The sequence below is a fragment of the Blennius ocellaris genome, assembly GCF_963422515.1.
Source record: "Blennius ocellaris genome assembly, chromosome: 15".
NCBI classification, from domain to species: domain Eukaryota; kingdom Metazoa; phylum Chordata; class Actinopteri; order Blenniiformes; family Blenniidae; genus Blennius; species Blennius ocellaris.
Window position 1 is genome coordinate 18181965 of NC_137664.1, and position 20085 is coordinate 18202049.

The following is a 20085-nucleotide window of genomic DNA, read 5'->3' on the forward strand; positions in this document are numbered from 1 at the left end:
TTTAACAAATGGTGAAAACTTCGCTTATTAAAACCCTCCACTTATTCCATTTCTTCATATTAGGGAAAATCATCCCCCTCACCTCACATACCTTCTCCTGCTGGTTATTTTCTATTCATCATTCCATTCGAAGACAAAGTTGTTTGTTTTGGCTCAATTCCAGATGCCTGAATGCTTGTTTTCCTCAGCAGATCTGGCGGCGCTGACGGGAGCCACTAATACAGTGAAATCGGCTCATGTTCAGCTCACAAACATCAAGCTTTTTAAAGAAACGTTGCACAGTAACCATCTGGTGGCGGCAGCAGGCTCTCCCTCTCCCACCAAGGCCAGATACTGACCCCCCCCCCCCCCCCCCCCCACTGTGTACAATAAACAGGGCAACCACCAACTGCCCCAGGCTGACTCTCTGCTCAGCGTTTGACCGTGCCTTTTCAGAACAGGTGCTCATACCTTCAACTGGAAATGGTCTATATGAAATAACGTAATATTTGGTGAATAAAGGCAGTTTTACAGCTGCTGCTAAGCTGGCAATTACATTTAACTGAAGGGAATATGAGCACAAATCTTGTTATCCTTCAGCTTTGTTACAATGATAATGCAGCCTGAGGACTCGATACAGTATTAGATGATTTAGTATCACATTTCTCTGCTGGGTTATATATACTGTGTGTCTCCACTGTGCATGAAATAATATGAGCTTTACTTTCAGACACGTAAATGGACTGATAGGATACAAATATAAAAAAAAAAAGATTGCTAAAGTTTTGTAAGTCATATGCAGCCTTTACTTAAAGTGCGCCTTAAAATACTGTCTATTCAAAAGCAAAAATAACCGAATGATGTTGAGCATTCAGTCAGGTCATCACATCAAAATCTGCACACAGAAGTTCATTAGAAACTAAAAACATTCCAGTCCCTCTTTTTTTGCTGATGTTACTTCTTCTTAAATTAGTGAAGCTGCTTACAGACTTTGGGAATTAAAAAAAGCAGAACAACCTTGAAAATGCCAGGAAAAGGGTTGATTATTATGAGATTTAGTTATTTTTATTGCCAGGTTTGTTTGCTGATGGTGGCATTAAATATGTGTGAGTGTGTGTGAACATCGCCAGACTGTTTGTCACCTTCTCGGTCCTCTGTACCCTCTATCTATCCTCTGTACTCTCTATCTATCCTCTGTACTCTCTATCTGTCCTCTGTACTCTCTATATGTCCTCTGTACTCTCTATATGTCCTCTGTACCCTCTATCTATCCTCTGTACTCTCTATCTATCCTCTGTACTCTCTATCTATCCTCTGTACTCTCTATCTGTCCTCTGTACTCTCTATATGTCCTCTGTACTCTCTATATGTCCTCTGTACCCTCTATCTGTCCTCTGTACTCTCTATCTATCCTCTGTACTCTCTATCTGTCCTCTGTACTCTCTATATGTCCTCTGTACTCTCTATATGTCCTCTGTACCCTCTATCTGTCCTCTGTACTCTCTATCTATCCTCTGTACTCTCTATCTGTCCTCTGTACTCTCTATATGTCCTCTGTACTCTCTATATGTCCTCTGTACCCTCTATCTGTCCTCTGTACTCTCTATCTATCCTCTGTACTCTCTATCTGTCCTCTGTACCCTCTATCTGTCCTCTGTACTCTCTATATGTCCTCTGTACTCTCTATCTGTCCTCTGTACGCTCTATCTATCCTCTGTACTCTCTATCTGTCCTCTGTACTCTCTATCTATCCTCTGTAATCTCTATCTATCCTCTGTACTCTCTATCTATCCTCTGTAATCTCTATCTATCCTCTGTACCCTCTATCTATCCTCTGTACTCTCTATCTATCCTCTGTACTCTTTATCTGTCCTCTGTACCCTCTATCTATCCTCTGTACTCTCTATCTATCCTCTGTACTCTTTATCTGTCCTCTGTACCCTCTATCTATCCTCTGTACTCTTTATCTGTCCTCTGTACCCTCTATCTATCCTCTGTACTCTCTATCTGTCCTCTGTACCCTCGATCTATCCTCTGTACCCTCTATCTATCCTCTGTACCCTCTATCTATCCTCTGTACTCTCTATCAGACCTCTGTACTCTCTATCAGTCCTCTGTACTCTATCTGTCCTCTGTACTCTCTATCAATCCTCTGTACTCTCTATCTGTCTTATGTACTCTCTATCTGTCCTCTGTACTCTCTATCAGTCCTCTGTACACTATCTGTCCTCTGTACTCTCTACCAGTCCTCTGTACTCTCTATCTGTCCTCTGTACTCTCTACCAGTCCTCTGTACTCTCTATCAGTCCTCTGTAACCTCTATCTGTCCTCTGTACCCTCTATCAGTCCTCTGTACTCTCTATCAGTCCTCTGTACCCTCTATCAGTCCTCTGTACTCTCTATCAGTCCTCTGTACTCTCTATCAGTCCTCTGTATCCTCTATCAGTCCTCTGTACCCTCTATCAGTCCTCTGTAACCTCTATCTGTCCTCTGTACCCTCTATCAGTCCTCTGTACTCTATCAGTCCTCTGTACCCTCTATCTGTCCTCTGTACTCTCTATCTATCCTCTGTACCCTCTATCTGTCCTCGTTACTCTCTATCTTTCCTCTGTACTCTATCTGTCAGAGATTGAATGTAGATAATGTCAACTCATCTACAGGTTTGTTGTTTGCTGATAAATTTAGGTGCACAGTGCCACCTACTGTGCAAGATGCAGAAGACATCCTGCCTCTGGTACAGGACTCATCCATCTAGAGAGATGAGCAACTTTAATAAAAAAAAAAAAAAAAGACCTCCATCTTCTCCACCAGATGAATCCTTCATGATGGATTATATAACAATGGAGGGGATTTGGAGCTACTAATTTACTGTAATGTGAAAAGCTAACTCGGATGCTTTTCCATTTTAAAATACATTGAACTATGTTTAAAGGGTAATATAGGCTGATCTTCTATTTAAATGCTGTTAAATGACCTTCACCCTTATTGTGTCTGATTGAGAGGTTTTAAAAGTAATATAGCAAGAACTTGATTCTGAGCCAATCTACTGAGCCTTTTCTATACAAGTATATGCAGACTTTTTCAATTAAATTATAATGTCATTTTAAGATACTCGATTGTGTTAATATCTTTCTATTTTTTTTGACATATTGTGCAGGGCATAGTGAGTTTTTTTGGGGGAGGCTTGGTCATAATGAAGACTGACTTCCCCTTCAGGAGGACATAGCTTCCAGGTGGCTCGCTGGTGGGGTGGGGGTTCAAGCAGGCCTCTGGCTGCTGTGGTTCTGTGTCTTCATGTCCGGACACTTGTCCTCTTGTCCCCCAGCCATCCATGGCTCATGAAATTACCCCGGGCTGCTCTTGCTCTTCTTCTCTCGGTTTCTCTCGTGAGTTGGTTTGCAAATGTGGTTTTAACAAAATAAGGGCGAGAGAAGTGGTGTCCTAACCCTGTTTTTGCATGTTATTGATGTCCACACATAAATCGAATTAGTTTACACTGAGAATGTCCAATATGGAGCCCGTGTTTCTGCAGGAAGAGACCTAAACCATGCAGGACAGAGCTCTCCAGCACTGGAAACACATGCTCTGTAACAGCAATTCACTGATGAAAACTTGAAAATGTGGTGTAAACAAGGCCTCGTATTTTAGTTTGCCAGTTTTTCACCACAATTAACATTTTTGTAAATGCATAAAACGGACTAAATTAAGTTGGAAATCACTGGCACCGAAGATGTATGAATGGATGAAAAAAAATGTACATGAATAAGTCTGTTCACAAATAGTTGTGTCTAAAAATGAGCCCTTTGGCCCTGAAAAGGTTCACAAATGGGATATCATGAACCTGACGTTTCCGCTGTTTAAAACAAAAGAAGAAACACGATCGTTTTTCCACCTTTTTTTTTTTTTATTCTTTGAAGTCCTTTGTGTGTCTTTCCTTTTTATGTTTCTTTACATCGTCATCCGTGGGATTTGACACTTTTTTTCCATCGTAAGCAAGCATCCCAGAAACCCCCACAGCCACCAAGACGAAATACCATCACACAGGTTCACTTTCACGAGGGAGGAGGAAGTGAGGCTCACAGAGGAGAGGGGAGGGGAGGCCTTAGAGGAAAGAAAGGGGAGAGAAGAGGGGGCGACAGAGGGGCTCGGGGGGGGGGGGTGATTCAACAGCATTAGCAACCTCCAAGTGGAGGGAAAGCTCCTCTCAGTCCGCAGCACGTTGCGTACATACATATCACTCATATATCATTAGCATAACATGGCATAGAGATAGCATCCAAGCTGACAGAGCGTTAAAGGAGTATAGGTGAGAGTTTCAGTGTGTCTGTGTCTCAGCTGAGGAGGCATGGGACACGGCGAGGGTGCCGGCCGTGACAGCTGCTTCCTAAATATCCACCTCAGATCTGGAGGCCCGGGGGTGGGCTCGGTCATCCCGGCAACAGCTGTTTGCTGTTTTACTTGTATGTGTGAGTGTGAGGTTTGTTTTTTTTATAATTTTGTATTCTCTTCAAAGGTACTTCAACTGAAAATGTTGAATAATTTCAAAAATGTGTGAAAAAGAAAGGCGAGAAAGGAGTGAAAGGAAAGCTCGCTGCCAAAACCGTGTCAGTGTGGGTGGATTTCGCCTTCCCCCGCCCTTCCGTCGGGGGCATGAGTGCAGAAACAATGTTGTGTCTGTAAGAGAAGCTACAAGTAGCAACGGGATGATAACAGGAAAAAAGAAATCCTCAAACAATGAAAATCCCTCTCCAGGCAAATGAAACCTTGCAGCACGGTGCCGTGAGGGTCGAGTTTCCATTCCTCATTCCTTAGTTGTCTCGTATTTGAATGCTTCAGAACAGCATTTGTTACGTGCCCCCTCCATGCACCCCCCCACCCCACCCGCAGCCTCAGATTCCTTAAATACATAAAGCATTTGTAACGCTGACGAGCTTTGTCAGCAGCTTCCAGTTCTATCAGAGGGGAGTGAGCCCCTGAAACACCGAGGCTGCAAACTTAAAGAGATGAAAAGTGTGTGTGTGTGTGTGTGTGTGTGTGTGTGTGTGTGTGTGTGTGTGTGTGTGTGTGTGTGTGTGTGTGTGTGTGTGTGTGTGTGTGTGTGTGAAGGGGCCAGCTGCTAAAAGGCTCACTTTAAAGCCAAGTGCAAACTTTGGTTTTCTCCTCTGAAGTGGTGCTCATTTATTCAAAAGACAAGTCTGATTAGAGTTTGAAAGAAAAGTGAAATTACATTAATTTTTTCGGCTGGTGGCGGTGAGCCCCTGTAGCGTCCAGTCTGTCGGGATACGTCGGGTTGGAAAAGCTTCAATTACCACCCTTTCCTTCAGTATTAACACAAGCGTTCCCTCCTCTGGAAAGACAAACTGGAGTGACTCACCACACCATCTTGTGGTGTAAAGTGGTATTACACTACAGAGGTCAATGAACAGATCTCTAACTTTAACAATCTGCCAGCAAATATTCAACTCGTGCTTGTTGTTTATTCAATTTATGTTGGGGGTTTTTATGTTTAAACTAAAAGATATGCCACACAGTATTCATTTTCCAATTTAAGGTGATGATACTGAGCGATGAATGCATCCAGTCTGCCTCAGTCCAGCTCCTTAGTTTCTTCTTACATCTACATGCGTTGGACTGAAAGTAGAATGCGCGGTATAACTACAATAGACAGACCAGGCAGAGCTAGTCAGCTTGCTCAATTCAGAAGACTTTCTTAAAAAGCGTCTTAAAATGACCTTCAAAAGTAGAAAACGTGACAATTAAGTGAACGTGAGATGAAAGTCACTGGAGCATCCAGTCTGGCTCTTTTGAGTTTCTATCACTTTCCTGGTGCGAGAAGACAGACTAGACATCACAGGGACTCGGTCCAAAGTGACAACACGACGCAGTGTCGGGGTGAGCATGTTGTGAGCTGTGTTTCATAAATCGTGATGGAAAAAAACGGGCTGCAAAGACATGGTGACTGTTGACGAATGCCTCGTTTACAACTAGAGGAAAAATAGAGGAAACTCAGGGAAACGTTAGCTTCGCTCCATAAACACCAGATCATGTGAGGGAAAGAAAAGTAAAAAGTAGAACATTTGAAAGCTCAGTACAGCACGGGAGCCCCGAGAAGCTCCGGAACCGCAGGGAGAGCCTGCTGTGCGTGTCCCATCCCTCACACATCAACACTTCACACTAGTCAGAAGTAACATTAGCTCATGTCTACTTTCAAGCGTAAATCAATAGCGCTCAGCCCTTAGGCACCTAGTTACAGAATGACACTAAAAAGCAGTTTGACAACAAGTTTAAACCCTAAAACATTAGAACATTTCAAGATATCAAGCGTTTTTCGTCTTTATAAGGGGGGCTCTGTCGGCAGAGAAGACCCTATGAAAGCGCAAAAATCTGGCACCTTTGAATCGGTTAGTCCTGGCTATTTTACATCTCCTTTTTTTTTTTTTTGTTATCTTACATCCTTCTCTTTACCTAAAAAAAACAAAAAACAAAACACAATAATAACAAAAGAATCCCAAAGCAAAAAAATAAACTATCAATACAACTTCTGTGGGTTCAGGCACATAACGAGTGGAAAGGAAAGGGGGATTTCTGATGAGTAAAAAAAAAACAAAAAACGGTCACATCAGGAGGAGGAGACACATTCTGGATGTAAATGCACTGGGCGGTGATGGACGGATATCTGACGCTTCTACATTAAAGACAGAAGGAGCTTTGTGATTTACCCGAATGCAAATAAAGTCTGCAAATGGAGCTGCGCAGTGAATGGCACCTTGCCCGCTTTTCTAACCTTTCTGTTTAGAGGACGGCCTCGAGACACGGTAAGGCAAGGAAAGGCTGAGTAACGCATTCTCTTTCCTCTGGCACCAACACCCGAAGACTTACAGACGACTGCATTTTACTACCTGCCAGTGCTTCCTCGCGCCCGACAGTGTGCGTACCTTCGCCAGTCAGCTAGTGAGAGGACCCAAAAGATCACTCAGTCTGTCGGATGGTGAACTGTAGTGATTGCAGCAGAGTGCATCGGCTGGCAATGCGCCGGAATGGAACAGATCGACCAGTTAGGGAAGTGAGGAAACGATAAGATTTTTTTGTCAACTCTGTCGTACTTAACATGAGAAATACATGAATAGAGCAACACTGGTGTTGTGCCCATGAGCCATTTTGAACTGGTCCCCGAAATAAATGGAAACACGGTGGAGGCTGTGCATTACCTTGATTCTTCAGTTTGGTCTCTCTTAAGCCCTCAGTGAAAACAACAGCGAAGCACAACACATCAGAAGGACACATGGCAGGGAGAAAAGTACAGTATATGTATTTTTTTTTTTTTAAACTCTAAATAATGCCGTCAAAAGTGCTCAAATAAGGAGTGTTATCTTTTTTTTCTTTTTCATCATATGAGGCAGGATTTTTTTTGTTGTTGTTTCTAACTGTGTCCTCCAGGGTCAGTTGTGGGGACGGTGTGGGAGTGGGGATGTGAAAAAAAAGCAGCAGAGGAGGACGTGAAAGACCAAGGTTGACGGATGGCCCCCTTCCCGGCGGGTGTTTTCGGTGTAAATTCCGGGCGTCTTCGCCCCCAACTTCCTCAGCTCCTTGTTGGCCATCCGTCGACAAAATCTTCCCTCATTTCCTCCTCAGCAGCTGGAGATAGAAAATCTAACCCAGGCTGGTGATGTTGGCCCGGCCACCGGGAGGCGCCACTATACGCTGGGTGTTCCTGCGAGGAATATTGTCGTCGACCTGAGCACCTGCGGGAACAAATAGCAGGCGGGTGAGGGTCTGCATCTCGTTGGTGGAGAACAGATCACATTCTACCCCGACACTAATACCCCGTGGTGACAACCCTCCATCGACCACACACACATAAGTGACACTTGTTTTATTACATAATTTTGCGAACAGAATGTCTTTAACCATTATTTAACCAGGTAAATCAATAATGAATGATAATTATATAACAGGATTAATGAATATTGGTATAGGAAATCAGTTTTACCTCTTCAGACATGTGGAACTACATATGTGTGTTCTGTGTATAAATGGATTTGACTCATGTCGCGCTTTCTATTGTAAATCACATTCATCCCATTTAAACACAAGGCACCTCCTCCATCCACTGGCAGCAGTTTGAGGTTCAGTGCCTTACTCAAGGGCACTTTGACATGTGACTGGGTAGGGAATTGAACCTGCAAATTCTGAATGAGAAACACCCCAGCTACCAACTGAGCCACAGTCACCTCTAAACATGACTTAAAATATCGATTTAGTATTCATATACTATACATAATTGTACATGCGGGCATATGTATGTATGTCTGTATACAGGTGTGTGTATATTGGTAAAGTCCTGGCATTGTCTGGAATAAATAAATATTGATACTTTTTTACAATAGCAATGTGGAAAAAGGGCATGTCCTTTGAAAAAGACCAATTTCATGTATTTCACAAAAGGTAGCATAATTAAAAACGGATTTCTGTTGACATTACACTTATTCTTCTTAAAAATGTTCGACTTGTTCAAGTTATTTTTTTTTAATTGTAGACTTTTTCAAATCTAATAACACAAACAAAAATCTGTATTTAAAGGTTATTACACTACGACTGTACTGGTTAAGCTCATTCATTTCATTTATTTATTTATTCAACCATGTTCACATTTTACTTAACAGGGTCATACATTAATGTGAACAGTGCATGGTGAAAAGGAGCACGATGAAGACATCATCTTATTGTTCATGCCCCTTTGAATATGTACAGAAAAATCGATGACCATAAACGGTCACAGCAGATGTGACTGATGTATGGTGTCCATAAGTTGCACCAGCTTGTTGTCACAAGAAAGTGATTATGTCACATATTCAAATTGTCCTGTGTCAAAGTGTGCCTTCAGTTGTTGACAGCATGGAGGCATGAAACGCGTTCTTCCTGAGACTTTTAGTAGTTTCTGAATGTGTAAAAGTCCCCTAAATGTACTGAGTCTCACAATAATGTTCTTAACCCAACTCCGCACGTTTACATTCTTTCAAATGACGGCACTTTGAAAGCCAATGCTACGTCCCGTCCTTTCACAGAATCCTGTCTGAAAAGTGTGTGACGCCACCCCCCTGAGAAACCAGCCTCCCACTCAGGAAACTTCCAAGTGTCGTCTCTTTCTGCATTAATGCAACTCTAATAATAAGCAACACTTCTGGGTTGATGAGCCTCGGCAGGTTTTTCCATCTTCAGATCACAAGTTTCAGGAAAGAGGTGTGAATGCTCGTGGCAGCTGGTTTGACATCCTGGACAACTGAAGCTGAACTCCACACAGACCTCACATGTCATGAAAGAATTTGTTTGTGACCGATGGATTGGGTTTGGTGCTACAGACCCAGCTGAAAGTGAAGCTCTGTTCACGAGAACTTAGTAGGATTCCGGCATTAAACACTCCTCCGGCCTATAAGGTTGTGGGACTGGCGGTCACCCGACTTACCGGATAGGCTGAAGCCGGACTGGTGCAGGTTGCGGACGGGTTGGTTGGGCTGCTTGGCGGGTGAGGTCTTCGCCGAGGAGGCGGGGGTCATGGTTTTGGGAGTGACGGACACCTCGCATACTGGCCCGTCGTACAGTCCCCTGGGAACGCCCCTCAGCTCAGCCAGCTGCAGGGTGTGTGTGTGTGTGTGTGTGTGTGTGTGTATGTGTGTGTGTGTGTGTTGAGGGGGAAGGCAAGACACAATAGTTAGCCGAAGCTAATAAAAGCAACATATTTGAACACGTCTGATAGACAATCTGAGCTTGAAAAGGTAAAAGAGGTCAAACGGTACCCTGCTGCGGGCCTTTATCCTCTTGTAGACGTAGTCAGGGAAAGGTTTGCGGGCCACGAAGCGTCCCGAGCCCTCTGTGGCGTGGAGGTTCCCCTCCTCTAAGACGATCTTGCCCTGGCTGATGACCACCAGAGGCCCCCCGCGGACCTCCGTGCCCTCGAAGATGTTGTACTCCACAGCCTGAGGGGAGCAGAAGAACACTGACGTCAAAGGCACATTAATCCAAAAAGTCCTATTAATGACATTTTGAGCCTGAGGTTGATCCTATGAGGAGTTCACATGACTTGTTTATTCCACATTGGAGTCTGAAGGTATGAATGGCATGATGTGGGAATAATTAAGTGTTGGTAGGATTGTATAAGAAATACGTTGGCCTGATGAGATTCGCTTGGTAATTTTAGTGTATAAAAACTGGTTTTCGTCTGACAGCGGTGGTCCTGTGATGCTTTATCACAGCTTCTCATACCTCCTGACACCGGCGCCCATATATCAAATCATAACAGAAGCACCTTCAAAGCGGAGATACAGTGATTCATGTTCTCCAACTGTATTCCCCCAGTTGTCGAAGTGATGTAGCCTCCTGCTCCGTGCTGCATACGCCTTTTTGGTTTCACAGATTTACGACAATCTCACTGAGTCTTTTTCTGAAAAACTGCCAGGGTGAAGATGATGGACTGGCACATGATGCCACCATGTGAAATCTGCCAGAACGTGCAGATTAAAGATGTGAGAGAAGCTTAAACTGATTTAACCCGCTCGTGTTTTCAAAATGCTCCCATCTGGACTAAAGCGAGGAAGGAAAGAAAGCAGGGCTGATCATTTGGAGGTGGATTGGGGGGGGGGGGGGGGGGGCTAAGGGGCACAGAAGCATCATTTGAGGGTAGTTTGGGTGGCAGTGGTGTTTGTGTGTGGACATCGAGGGTGTAGACGGAGGTTGCTGTGAGACCAGCTTGGAAATGTTCCGACTGAGTCTGAGCTCATGGCAGACTGGCAGGCTCTGAGACCCTGAAATGAGATCACCAGTAGGCCGGGGCTATCCTATGACACACACACACACACACACACACACACACACACACACACACACACACACACACACACACACACACACGCACACACACTAAATGAGCAATTCCTCCCATGAACGTTAGTCCATCATTTTCTGACCGAGCGGAATAAGAAGGAAACCAAAGAACATGATGGGATTAGTCAAATAGATTCCAAGAACTGGAGCAGCAATAGTTTCTATGTCCTTCATATACACACAGACACACACACACACACACATACACACACACACACACACACACACACACACGAGGTCGGCCTGCTAACAATCTGAACCGATGTGTTCCAGCTCTTTGGCAGATTTCGGGGGTGACATCACTCGCTGGACGCTGTGTGAGGCCCACACCCTGTTCAACAATACACAAAAAAAGGCCAGACGAAACTTTAGCTCTGTCATCCAACACAGCATCTAACGTTCTGTTAATCGGGCCTGCTTTATAGCATAATATTCTCTGTTTTATGAATAGCACCCGCGCCCTCATGCACTCGTATGGGAAAATAAGGAACCGAACATTTGGAGGAGGAATGGCGTTGATGGACAGACCGTATATGGGATTTTTTTTTCAGGCAAAGGTCATTTATATGATGTCCTCAAGCGAAAACATATAATTTTAGTTGCCTTTTGGGTGTATATTTACATGACCACAGTGTTCCAAACCCAACTTTGTGTGTAAACGTTAAAAGACTGAAACCAAAAATGCCAAAAAAAAAAAAAAAAAGTGTTTTCACTTGAAACACTGTCGTGCAGACGGGGCTGGAAAGTAGATTCATTAAAGTGTTTTGGTGGTAAAAACTGATTTTTAAACATAATATTAAAATCATCACATTGAAAGGACTATTGTGCACTTTTCTCCCGGTTTCCTTTCTTATTTCAAGCTGTATTTTCACTGTTTGGTCACCATTCAAGAGGACTGCCTTTCCTTGCATTTGTCCTTGTAATTTGACATGAGCTTCCTCATCTACTATTCCTCTGATCAGATAGGTTGAAGGATCCTCCTGCCACGTGTCAGTATCGTTCATTATCTATTAAGTGATGTACCGAGTTGTGGCTCTTGGCGGAGATGATGCTTGTGATGTCTGGATCCCACAGGACCAAGTCGGCGTCGGAGCCCACCGCGATGCGACCCTTGCGGGGGTACAGGTTGAAGATCTTGGCAGCGTTGGTGCTGGTCACAGCGACAAACTGGTTTTCATCCATTTTTCCTGTTACCTGAAATTAATCAGACACAGAGCGAGAAGTCTTTCATCTTTGGATCATTGATTTTTCCTGTTTGTTGACACTATTCTAAAAAAAATTTTTTAATACCATACCACTTGACCCAACTTCTTTCTCGTATTTTGTGGATGTGTATTGGCACAACCCTCCAGCATCATTATCATTATGCAACACAAAATCTATCAATTTTAAAAAAGCCATGTTAAGTAGTTTTTATGCAAGATTAAAGCAGTTTCAGAGATTTCGATGCCAAGAAATGTCAATAGGTTGCAAATACATATACATATCTTACGCAAATCAGTGAAAAGTCTATTCCAATCCCATATTGAAAGAACAAACACCATCATTTTATCTCCAAGGGATTGTTGAGCCTTTAGGTGTCTGTTTTGAAGAGATTAAGGTACCAGAAATGCTTAGATTCATGAGAATGGCATTGGTGATGATCCATGGCGTCCTCTTGCATTGTTGTATTCTTTCTTCCAGCAAAAAGCTGTTTTCCCTCTGACCTTTGAGATTTTTCACAATGTGGAAACTATTACAGTGTCATATGATATCTTTCTCAAATCAGCAGCCGAGGAGGTTTTAAAGTACAAGCACTTAGTAAAGTCTTCATAGTGACTTAAGATCTGATTTGGCTGCTTCAATTCATAGTCGATTGTGGAGCAGGAAGGTCAAACATGTATTTCTACTCCTTGTGCATTTTACAAAGGTAAAAACAGAATTTGTGAAAGAAGAAATAACTTAGTGGTCCGGCCCAGTTTTGACTGTTGGGACTTGAAGATACTCTTCGCTGAATCATGTAGAAGAAAAGCACAATTTAGAAAAGTAGAAATCCACGCACCACGCATTTGTCCCAGATGATGGACATTCTCTCCTCGGTGCCATTGACGCCTTCGGGGATCAAGCTGAAGTCATCTTTGCCCACGGCGCGCTGGGCGGTGTTAAAGGGACAGTGTGCACTTCCTGTCACCTGCAGGTCACCGCTACATACACACACACACACACACACACACACACACACAATTTAAATTCTAATCTTCTGACGGACGGAGAGTGATGGAGGTGATGTTCGTACCAGGAGAGCAGGGAGTTGAGATAGTCGGGTGTGGTGGGGTCCGGGCTTAGCGGAGGGGAGGTGACGTAGGCCGCTGCTTTGGCCCAGTTCTTGCTCCAGTAGTGTGAACCGTCCGTTCCCAGGCTCGCCGTGATGGGCTCCCCGTACACAACCGTGCCTGAAGGAGGAGTCGGCTCATGACATCGGGGACGACGTCTGCTGTCCGTCAGCTGGACGCTTCCACCGGTTTGAGAACAGAGGGCCATTGTGTTGTGTTCTTACCTTTCTTCCTGGCCTGAGCGATGACGTCGGCGGCGCTCTTGCTCATCACCTTGGTGATGTAGAGGGGGCAGTTGGTCTGATTGGCCACGGTCACGGAGCGGTTAACAGCCTCGGCCTCTACCTGGAGAGCAGAGAGGAGGGCGAGATGTCCAACATGTTGAAACTGGATAACTTTATACTCAAACACATTTCTGGACTCCCAGCTCAGAGATTATCAGAGCGGCCTCCTGTTCTCAGGAAACTTGGTGGTTTTTCAGCAGATTGTCAGTAAAGCTATGGTGGGAAATGTTTTCACTTCTAAACTTTCTGTGTTAATTACAAAGACAATAACTTGGAAAATCACAGAAGACTTTCATCCAACTATTTATAAGGAAAAACATGAGGAGCTTCTAGTCAGAACTCCTCCTCTTTGAGCCTTTGACCTCAAGGAGGCGCTACAGAGTCCCTCTGACAACTGAAAACATATTTAAGAAATCCCAAGAGGTATTAATATTCTTAATTCTGCAAAGTGAAGTGTAATTGGGTGTGAAATCTTTGGACCTGATCTCAATGGAATTTAAACTAAAATAGTAACTTGTCGAAGATAAAAAAAAATAAAAAAATAATTCAATTTGACTTGTCTGGAATAATCAACATCAAAAGGCTAAAAGAAAACCTGACCAGCTCATGAATCCGATTCAAGTCCAAACTCCGTGTTTATTATCAGTTCCCACAGTTTCCTCAAGTCCAATATTTCCATGTGACGTTCAGTTTCTCATAATCACCACAGATTCATCCGGAGAAGCTTCGAAATGAGAGCGAGTGAGTTTCCCTGCTGTGCTCTTTGGTTTCATGCCAACGTGAAAGCTGTTACAAATTCTTACACTGATCCAGCAACTAGTTACAAAGAGGGACCTCTTCTGAGAAAGTCAAATAAACTCATATAATCCAGAGATTAGAGAGAATATTACTTGGATATATCTGACCTGAGCAGTGAGTGTTGACTTATTTTCATACCCTCTTCAGTGTCTCAGGTTTATTACCAAATTAATCATGTCAATGATTAATATTGTGATCTCAAAATCCTATATTTTTCCTAATTCTTTCAAAAAAAAGCATTCCATTGAATCCCCTTTAATAACTTTATAGGGACGAGTCAATCATTGTAATTGTCTGATTACATTGGCTTGTTTTATCTAAAAACGTATTATGTTACCCTGTTGTTGCCAGAAATGCTTACGTTTGACTTTATGCACACTTTGCACTACATACTCTTAAAACTGTACACAAGTAGACAATAAAAGTCTTCAAGTAACTCCTGGCAGGAAGTGTATTGCCTTGAAATGAAATGTGATCCCTGTCCATGATCCTTATTGATAAATGACTGAGAAAACGTTCCAAACAAGACTGAATCATGTTAAGGGTTGCTAATCTTTCTGTTGCTTTCACCAGAGGGTCTTCATTACCTTCTGATGAAATCACCAAAGATGGGACCGTGGATTACAATCAAGATCTGACTCATGTGAGCAGTATGAGCTTCACCATGGCAGCACTCCTGATTTTTGTTTGGCCGTTTGAAATCACATCTTTAACTTTGCCTCAGGAAAGGAAATAGTGATTATTAAACACTTCTCATATCGGCTGCCTTAATGTAAAATGTCTCTCTCTGATGGGTGTTTCGATCTCGTGACTACATGGGACAATGTTGATTCACGAACACACTCTAATCTGTGATGGTTCGAGAGTAGAAACACACCCCATGAACTCCCTGAAGTGAAACCGACCGACTCACCTCCTCGGGGCGACTCAGCACGTGTCCCTCAGGCCCGGTGATGCCCTGCTCCAGGATCCTACGCTGCTCCTGAGCGCGGAAAAATGGAAAATGTGTTGAGTCATGTGCCGATGCATACATGTCAGCTGCAAAAGGGTCGTGACCCTGCTCTCACAAGCACTGAAAATGTCATTACAACCGTGGAAAAACACGACATGTTTAGCCATGAGCATCGATGTTAAGCTCATAATCAATCCAGTCCAGTGGATTCCGGTTAAAATCTGCTTGCATGTGGAATCTCAGTATGGGGTGAGGTGTCATACCTCGGCTACGATGTCCCCGTTCTCGGCGTGGACCTGGGCGATGGCTCCGAGATCGCGGATCACGCTGAACACTTCGTACACCTGCAGCAGAGAGGAGGACACAGGTAAGACTTGTCCTCTCCATGTCTTGTGTAAAGCTAAAACCGAGTGCAAACACCAAGTACCTTACGATTACAACCAACAGCCCCAACTCGTAGCCCAACATGCTAACAGCATTGTTTTTAGTGTTTCTGCCGTTTCCATGTAAACGGACATCGTATTCAAAATGTTGCCGTCCAAACACAAAGCGTTTTGGAAACAATTACGATGGAAAATGACAACATAAAGTCAATTTTAATGAAACTCTGTGGTGCAAAATACTCTGATGTGTCCAAAAAAATAGAATCCAAATTCTTACAAAGTTTTACAATTTGTTTGGTGGTTTTGCAAGATTCGACCCTCTTGCAGGCCAGTTTTGGCCCACAGGCCTTATGTTTGACATCCCAGGACTGAAGGGCTGCAAGTAACTTTTTAATTAGCACCACTAGTCTGAAAAAAAAATGCAATTTTGTTTCATAATTCCAGTTCTGACAGAACTGGAATTATGAAACAAAATTGCATTTCAAATGTTCATTTCTGTCTCAAAAGTGATGTTCAAAGTGGATTTCGTTTTGCAGGAAAGTCCAGAAGTTCTATTAAACTTCTCAACAAGCAAGATATCATTTGTTCCATCAAAAACTGTTGGAGCAAACTTTTTTTTTTCCCATCATGAGGACCGATAATCGATTATCAAATATCCTCAGAGCACGCTGAGATGTTGACAACCATGAAATACCTTCCTGTCCTCGTTGACACTGACCATCACCTTCATTCTGTCAGTATCTGAGCAGTGAAAAGAAACATGGACGCTGGTTTTCACACGGTATGCCTCTCCCACTGTCGGATTGTTTAGGCTCGATGATGAGTTCGCAGGCCGGAGGGAAGCTGACGTGTTGGACGATTTGTCAACTCACTACTGCCAAACATGCGAAGCCAGCGAGCAGCCGGAGCTTGAACCCAGAGAGGGAGCGATCAACTCTGGCTGGAGTCCTCACGCAGGTGCAAAGAACATCACAGATGTGTTTTAAAATCGGTGATTCATTCATTTTCACCATGAGTCAGAGAGAGAGAGAGACACAGAGAGAGAGAGAGAGAAAGAGAGAGAGAGAGAGAGCTGTGGCTTTCCAGAAACATTCAGACGATCATTGTGAGACGTCGCCTCGCCAGGAAAAACAGACCGACTGATTCTCACGCCAACAAGCCAAACTAAGACATGAGACATTATAATATTAAAACAAAGACTAAAGTGCGTCTTGGCGTTGGACTCTATCGATACGATGCTGATTCTTTTTTTGTTTTATAAAATGGCGACATTTGATTTATAGACCATTTTCTTTTAAAAACATTTCATTGCATTTTAGGAACTACCTCAAGATTGTTCAGGAAAACTGTGTTCCTCAAAATCAAAAGGCTTAGAGAACATGAAGAAGAACAAGACAGAAAAGGAGGAAAAAAGTGCAAAGAGAAGAAGAAGAACAACAAGAAACTGCTGAAAAAGCAGAAATGAAGGAAGAACAAAAGAGGAGCAGAAGAAGAAGTAAACAGGGAAGAAGCAAAGCCAGAAGCTAAGAAAAGAGTAGAACAAGAAGACTCAAAAGAGGACACACAGAAAAGGAAGGAAAAACAAGACAAACCACAAGAGGAAAGGAAGAAGTAGAACCAGAAGAAGTCCCACCTGAGCGTCAGTAAGCTGGAAAAGATCCTTATAGGCCAGGTAGACGAGGAAAGAGTTGACACCTGAGGAACAGGAGAGAAACACTTGAAAAAGTGGGAAAAAAGACTGAAACTGAACGAGTCAGGTTTTAACTTCTCTGATGGACATTATAATTTCAACACGAAACTGGCCAAGATTTGACTATTGGAAAATTCCACTGTGTTTAGAAATGTGGCCAGTATACTTTTTTCTCTCAATTTTCTCATAATAATCCATTTTATGTCCCTGAGGAGTCTTTATCACTTCTACGTCGATATTTTTTGGTGCTATTTTTTTTTTTAATGAAAAGTATGCTATTCTCAGTGCTTCACGTGTGATTCGATGTTTCATTAAAGTAAAAAAAAAAAAAATGTTGCTTCTTTTTTCACGTGTGTTGGATTTGGATCTTTCGGTCGTACCGTGATCCTTGACCAGCGCCTCCATCTCCTCCTGGATCCCCTTGTGCCACTCCGTGATGTCCACGTGCAGCGAGTAGTCGCAGCACGACTTGCTGTCGGCCCACTCGCGCCACTGCTCGAAGGCCGAGAGCAGACTGATGCCCGGCTCGGCCACCACATGGTCGACTGCAAGCACACACACACACACAGTTAGAATGTTCCTCTATCTGACATTATGTGTAATCCAGATCCACTGATGTTGTGTCTGGATCTAACTGAGACAAGGTTGGTTCACACCTGGCTGCCAAATGTGACCCAAAAATGCGTCTCAAGTGCCCACCTCGGCAGCAATTTGATCTGTGACGAGTACCAGACACACTACTGCTATGTGTCCACATGTCCAAAGGTTCAAAGTACAAAGCAACAGTTTCCACCGCACAAAGTTTCAATCCGTGGGCTCAAATAGACTCAAAGCAGCCACAAAAGACCACACAGTTTGACTCAAAAGGCAGAAAAGTGGTTCATAATAGGTATAAAGTATGAGCAATATCAATAAAATGCATTGAAATAAAATATGGGACAGACAAACGCCATGAAAAAAAACATGAATTAACAAAAAAAAAACACACACACTCACAGACACACAAAAATACCAAAAAGATCCCCCAAAAATTACCAGAGATCCATAAAATGATCACAGAGACATAAAATAACCCCTGAAACACAAGTCTATCAGGATACAATGCAATCACAAACAGACAATAATGATCACAAATAGACATAGAATAACCAGAATTAAAGAGAAAATAGCAACAGAGAGACATGTATTTGCTCGATAAGACACATAATTACATGATGAGACACAAAATGGTAACAAAAGCAAACTAAATAAGCATAAATATATACACTTCAAGTAAATTAGAAGTCAAATGACTACGAAGGACTCAAAACAATGAGAAAATGACACATAATTAACATTAAAACACACATAATTACGACATAAACAACAAAATAAAGACAAATAAGTTCTTAAAGCAATGAGTCATAAACTGAACACAAAGATACATGAAATGACCACAAAGAGAATGTATGGCTAAAAAGAGACTTAAACGACGACACAGAGACACGGAATAATGGCAGAGACATAAAATGACTAGTGACTGGTCACAACAAGACAGAGAATGACCACAAAGTTCTTTCAATGACAAAAAGAGACCAATAATGACCACAAGTTGACTTGAAATGGCCACAAAAATACATACATTTATAGAAATTACCCTAAAGAGTTTATTACTAAAAAAAATAATGTTTTATCAACTCAAGTAAAATAACTGATTCAACTATTATTTTCATTTTGTATATTTCTGGTTTAATGATTTGTATTCTCCATGTAACAGTTTGTGTGTCTCTGCAGTGGAATCGCATTATTAAAGGCCTGTCGCAGCAGAAATGGAGCGTCCTTGTTCCAGCCTGTCCTCTGACCCCGGGTGTGTCTGCAGCGGTCAGCTTTTACAGTCCAGGATGACACCGGCATGCTCGCACACTTTGCTTTGCTACCAGGGAGAATCTGCTGAGTCATCAGCGGGAGGGTCAGCATCGTAATTCACATGAAGCTTTTCACTCTGCTTTGATTTCCTTTTTGCTCTACAGCACTGTTTATCGATGGTTACCATGGCGACTTAAAATCAAACATGTGTGAATCGTGCATTGAATCAGTTTTGTCCCCGCACCATATTTTCTGAATAAAACCCACACATGCACAGGAAGAACACGCAATCCTCCTCAACCCTAAACTCACAATGTCATTAAAATCTCTTTTCACTCTAAAATAAGTCGTTCGGCCAACCTAAAAGTCGTTAGAAAGCAAAACGAATGTTACTATTCTTCTCTTGCTTGCGATAATAGAGTGACTCACTTCCCCATCTTCAGGCACAAAGTAGTACTGCAGGTTAGTACACGCTAGTTGGTTAGATTGTGGGAAATAGGATGGATAAATGCAGAAAGTATCTTATTCAAACCCTGACATTTCCAAATCATTTTAGTTAAGCAGCCATAAAACACGAGATTCCATGCGAATCTGTCGAGCACAGTGAAATCAGAGCATCAAAATGCATTTTCTTCGCAAGAATGTACAAGCATATTAAAAAAAATGCTCACATTTACTACACTTTACACTAAATCTACTCTGAACCACTTAAATTGTACCACAAACAACTGAAAAAACAAGTTTTCCCCGCTGCTACAGAGGTTTTATCTTCTGTCTAATGAACCTTCATGGTGAAAGCTATTTCGCGGGTTTGAGCATTGCTAACATCTCCTGTTATGATCTTGATTCTTACTGAAACAATGCAACCCCGAGTGGACAGACTTCAAATAGCAATCCACTGTATTGATACATTGCAGCAGTGTATTGTATGTTGTTTGACCACTTTGATTGGTCCACTGGACCC

The 20085-nt window shown here is 42.7% G+C and overlaps 1 protein-coding gene across 2 annotated transcripts in view; it reads right to left on the reverse strand.

Annotated features, from left to right (window-relative positions):
• Positions 1-3879: 3879 nt before the first annotated feature.
• dpysl2b (dihydropyrimidinase like 2b) overlaps positions 3880-20085 on the reverse strand; it is a 30799-nt gene continuing 14593 nt past the window's right edge. For both annotated transcript variants that reach the window (XM_080510073.1, XM_080510074.1), the window contains exons 4-14: positions 17657-17821; positions 17220-17281; positions 15467-15547; positions 15165-15233; positions 13394-13514; positions 13133-13289; positions 12899-13040; positions 11881-12051; positions 9774-9953; positions 9443-9608; positions 3880-7721 (exon numbers count right to left, since the gene is read on the reverse strand). In XM_080510073.1, coding sequence (XP_080366199.1) covers positions 7630-7721; positions 9443-9608; positions 9774-9953; positions 11881-12051; positions 12899-13040; positions 13133-13289; positions 13394-13514; positions 15165-15233; positions 15467-15547; positions 17220-17281; positions 17657-17821 — 1406 coding nt within the window. In that variant the 3' untranslated portion in view covers positions 3880-7629. The remainder of the gene's footprint in view (positions 7722-9442; positions 9609-9773; positions 9954-11880; positions 12052-12898; positions 13041-13132; positions 13290-13393; positions 13515-15164; positions 15234-15466; positions 15548-17219; positions 17282-17656; positions 17822-20085) is intronic.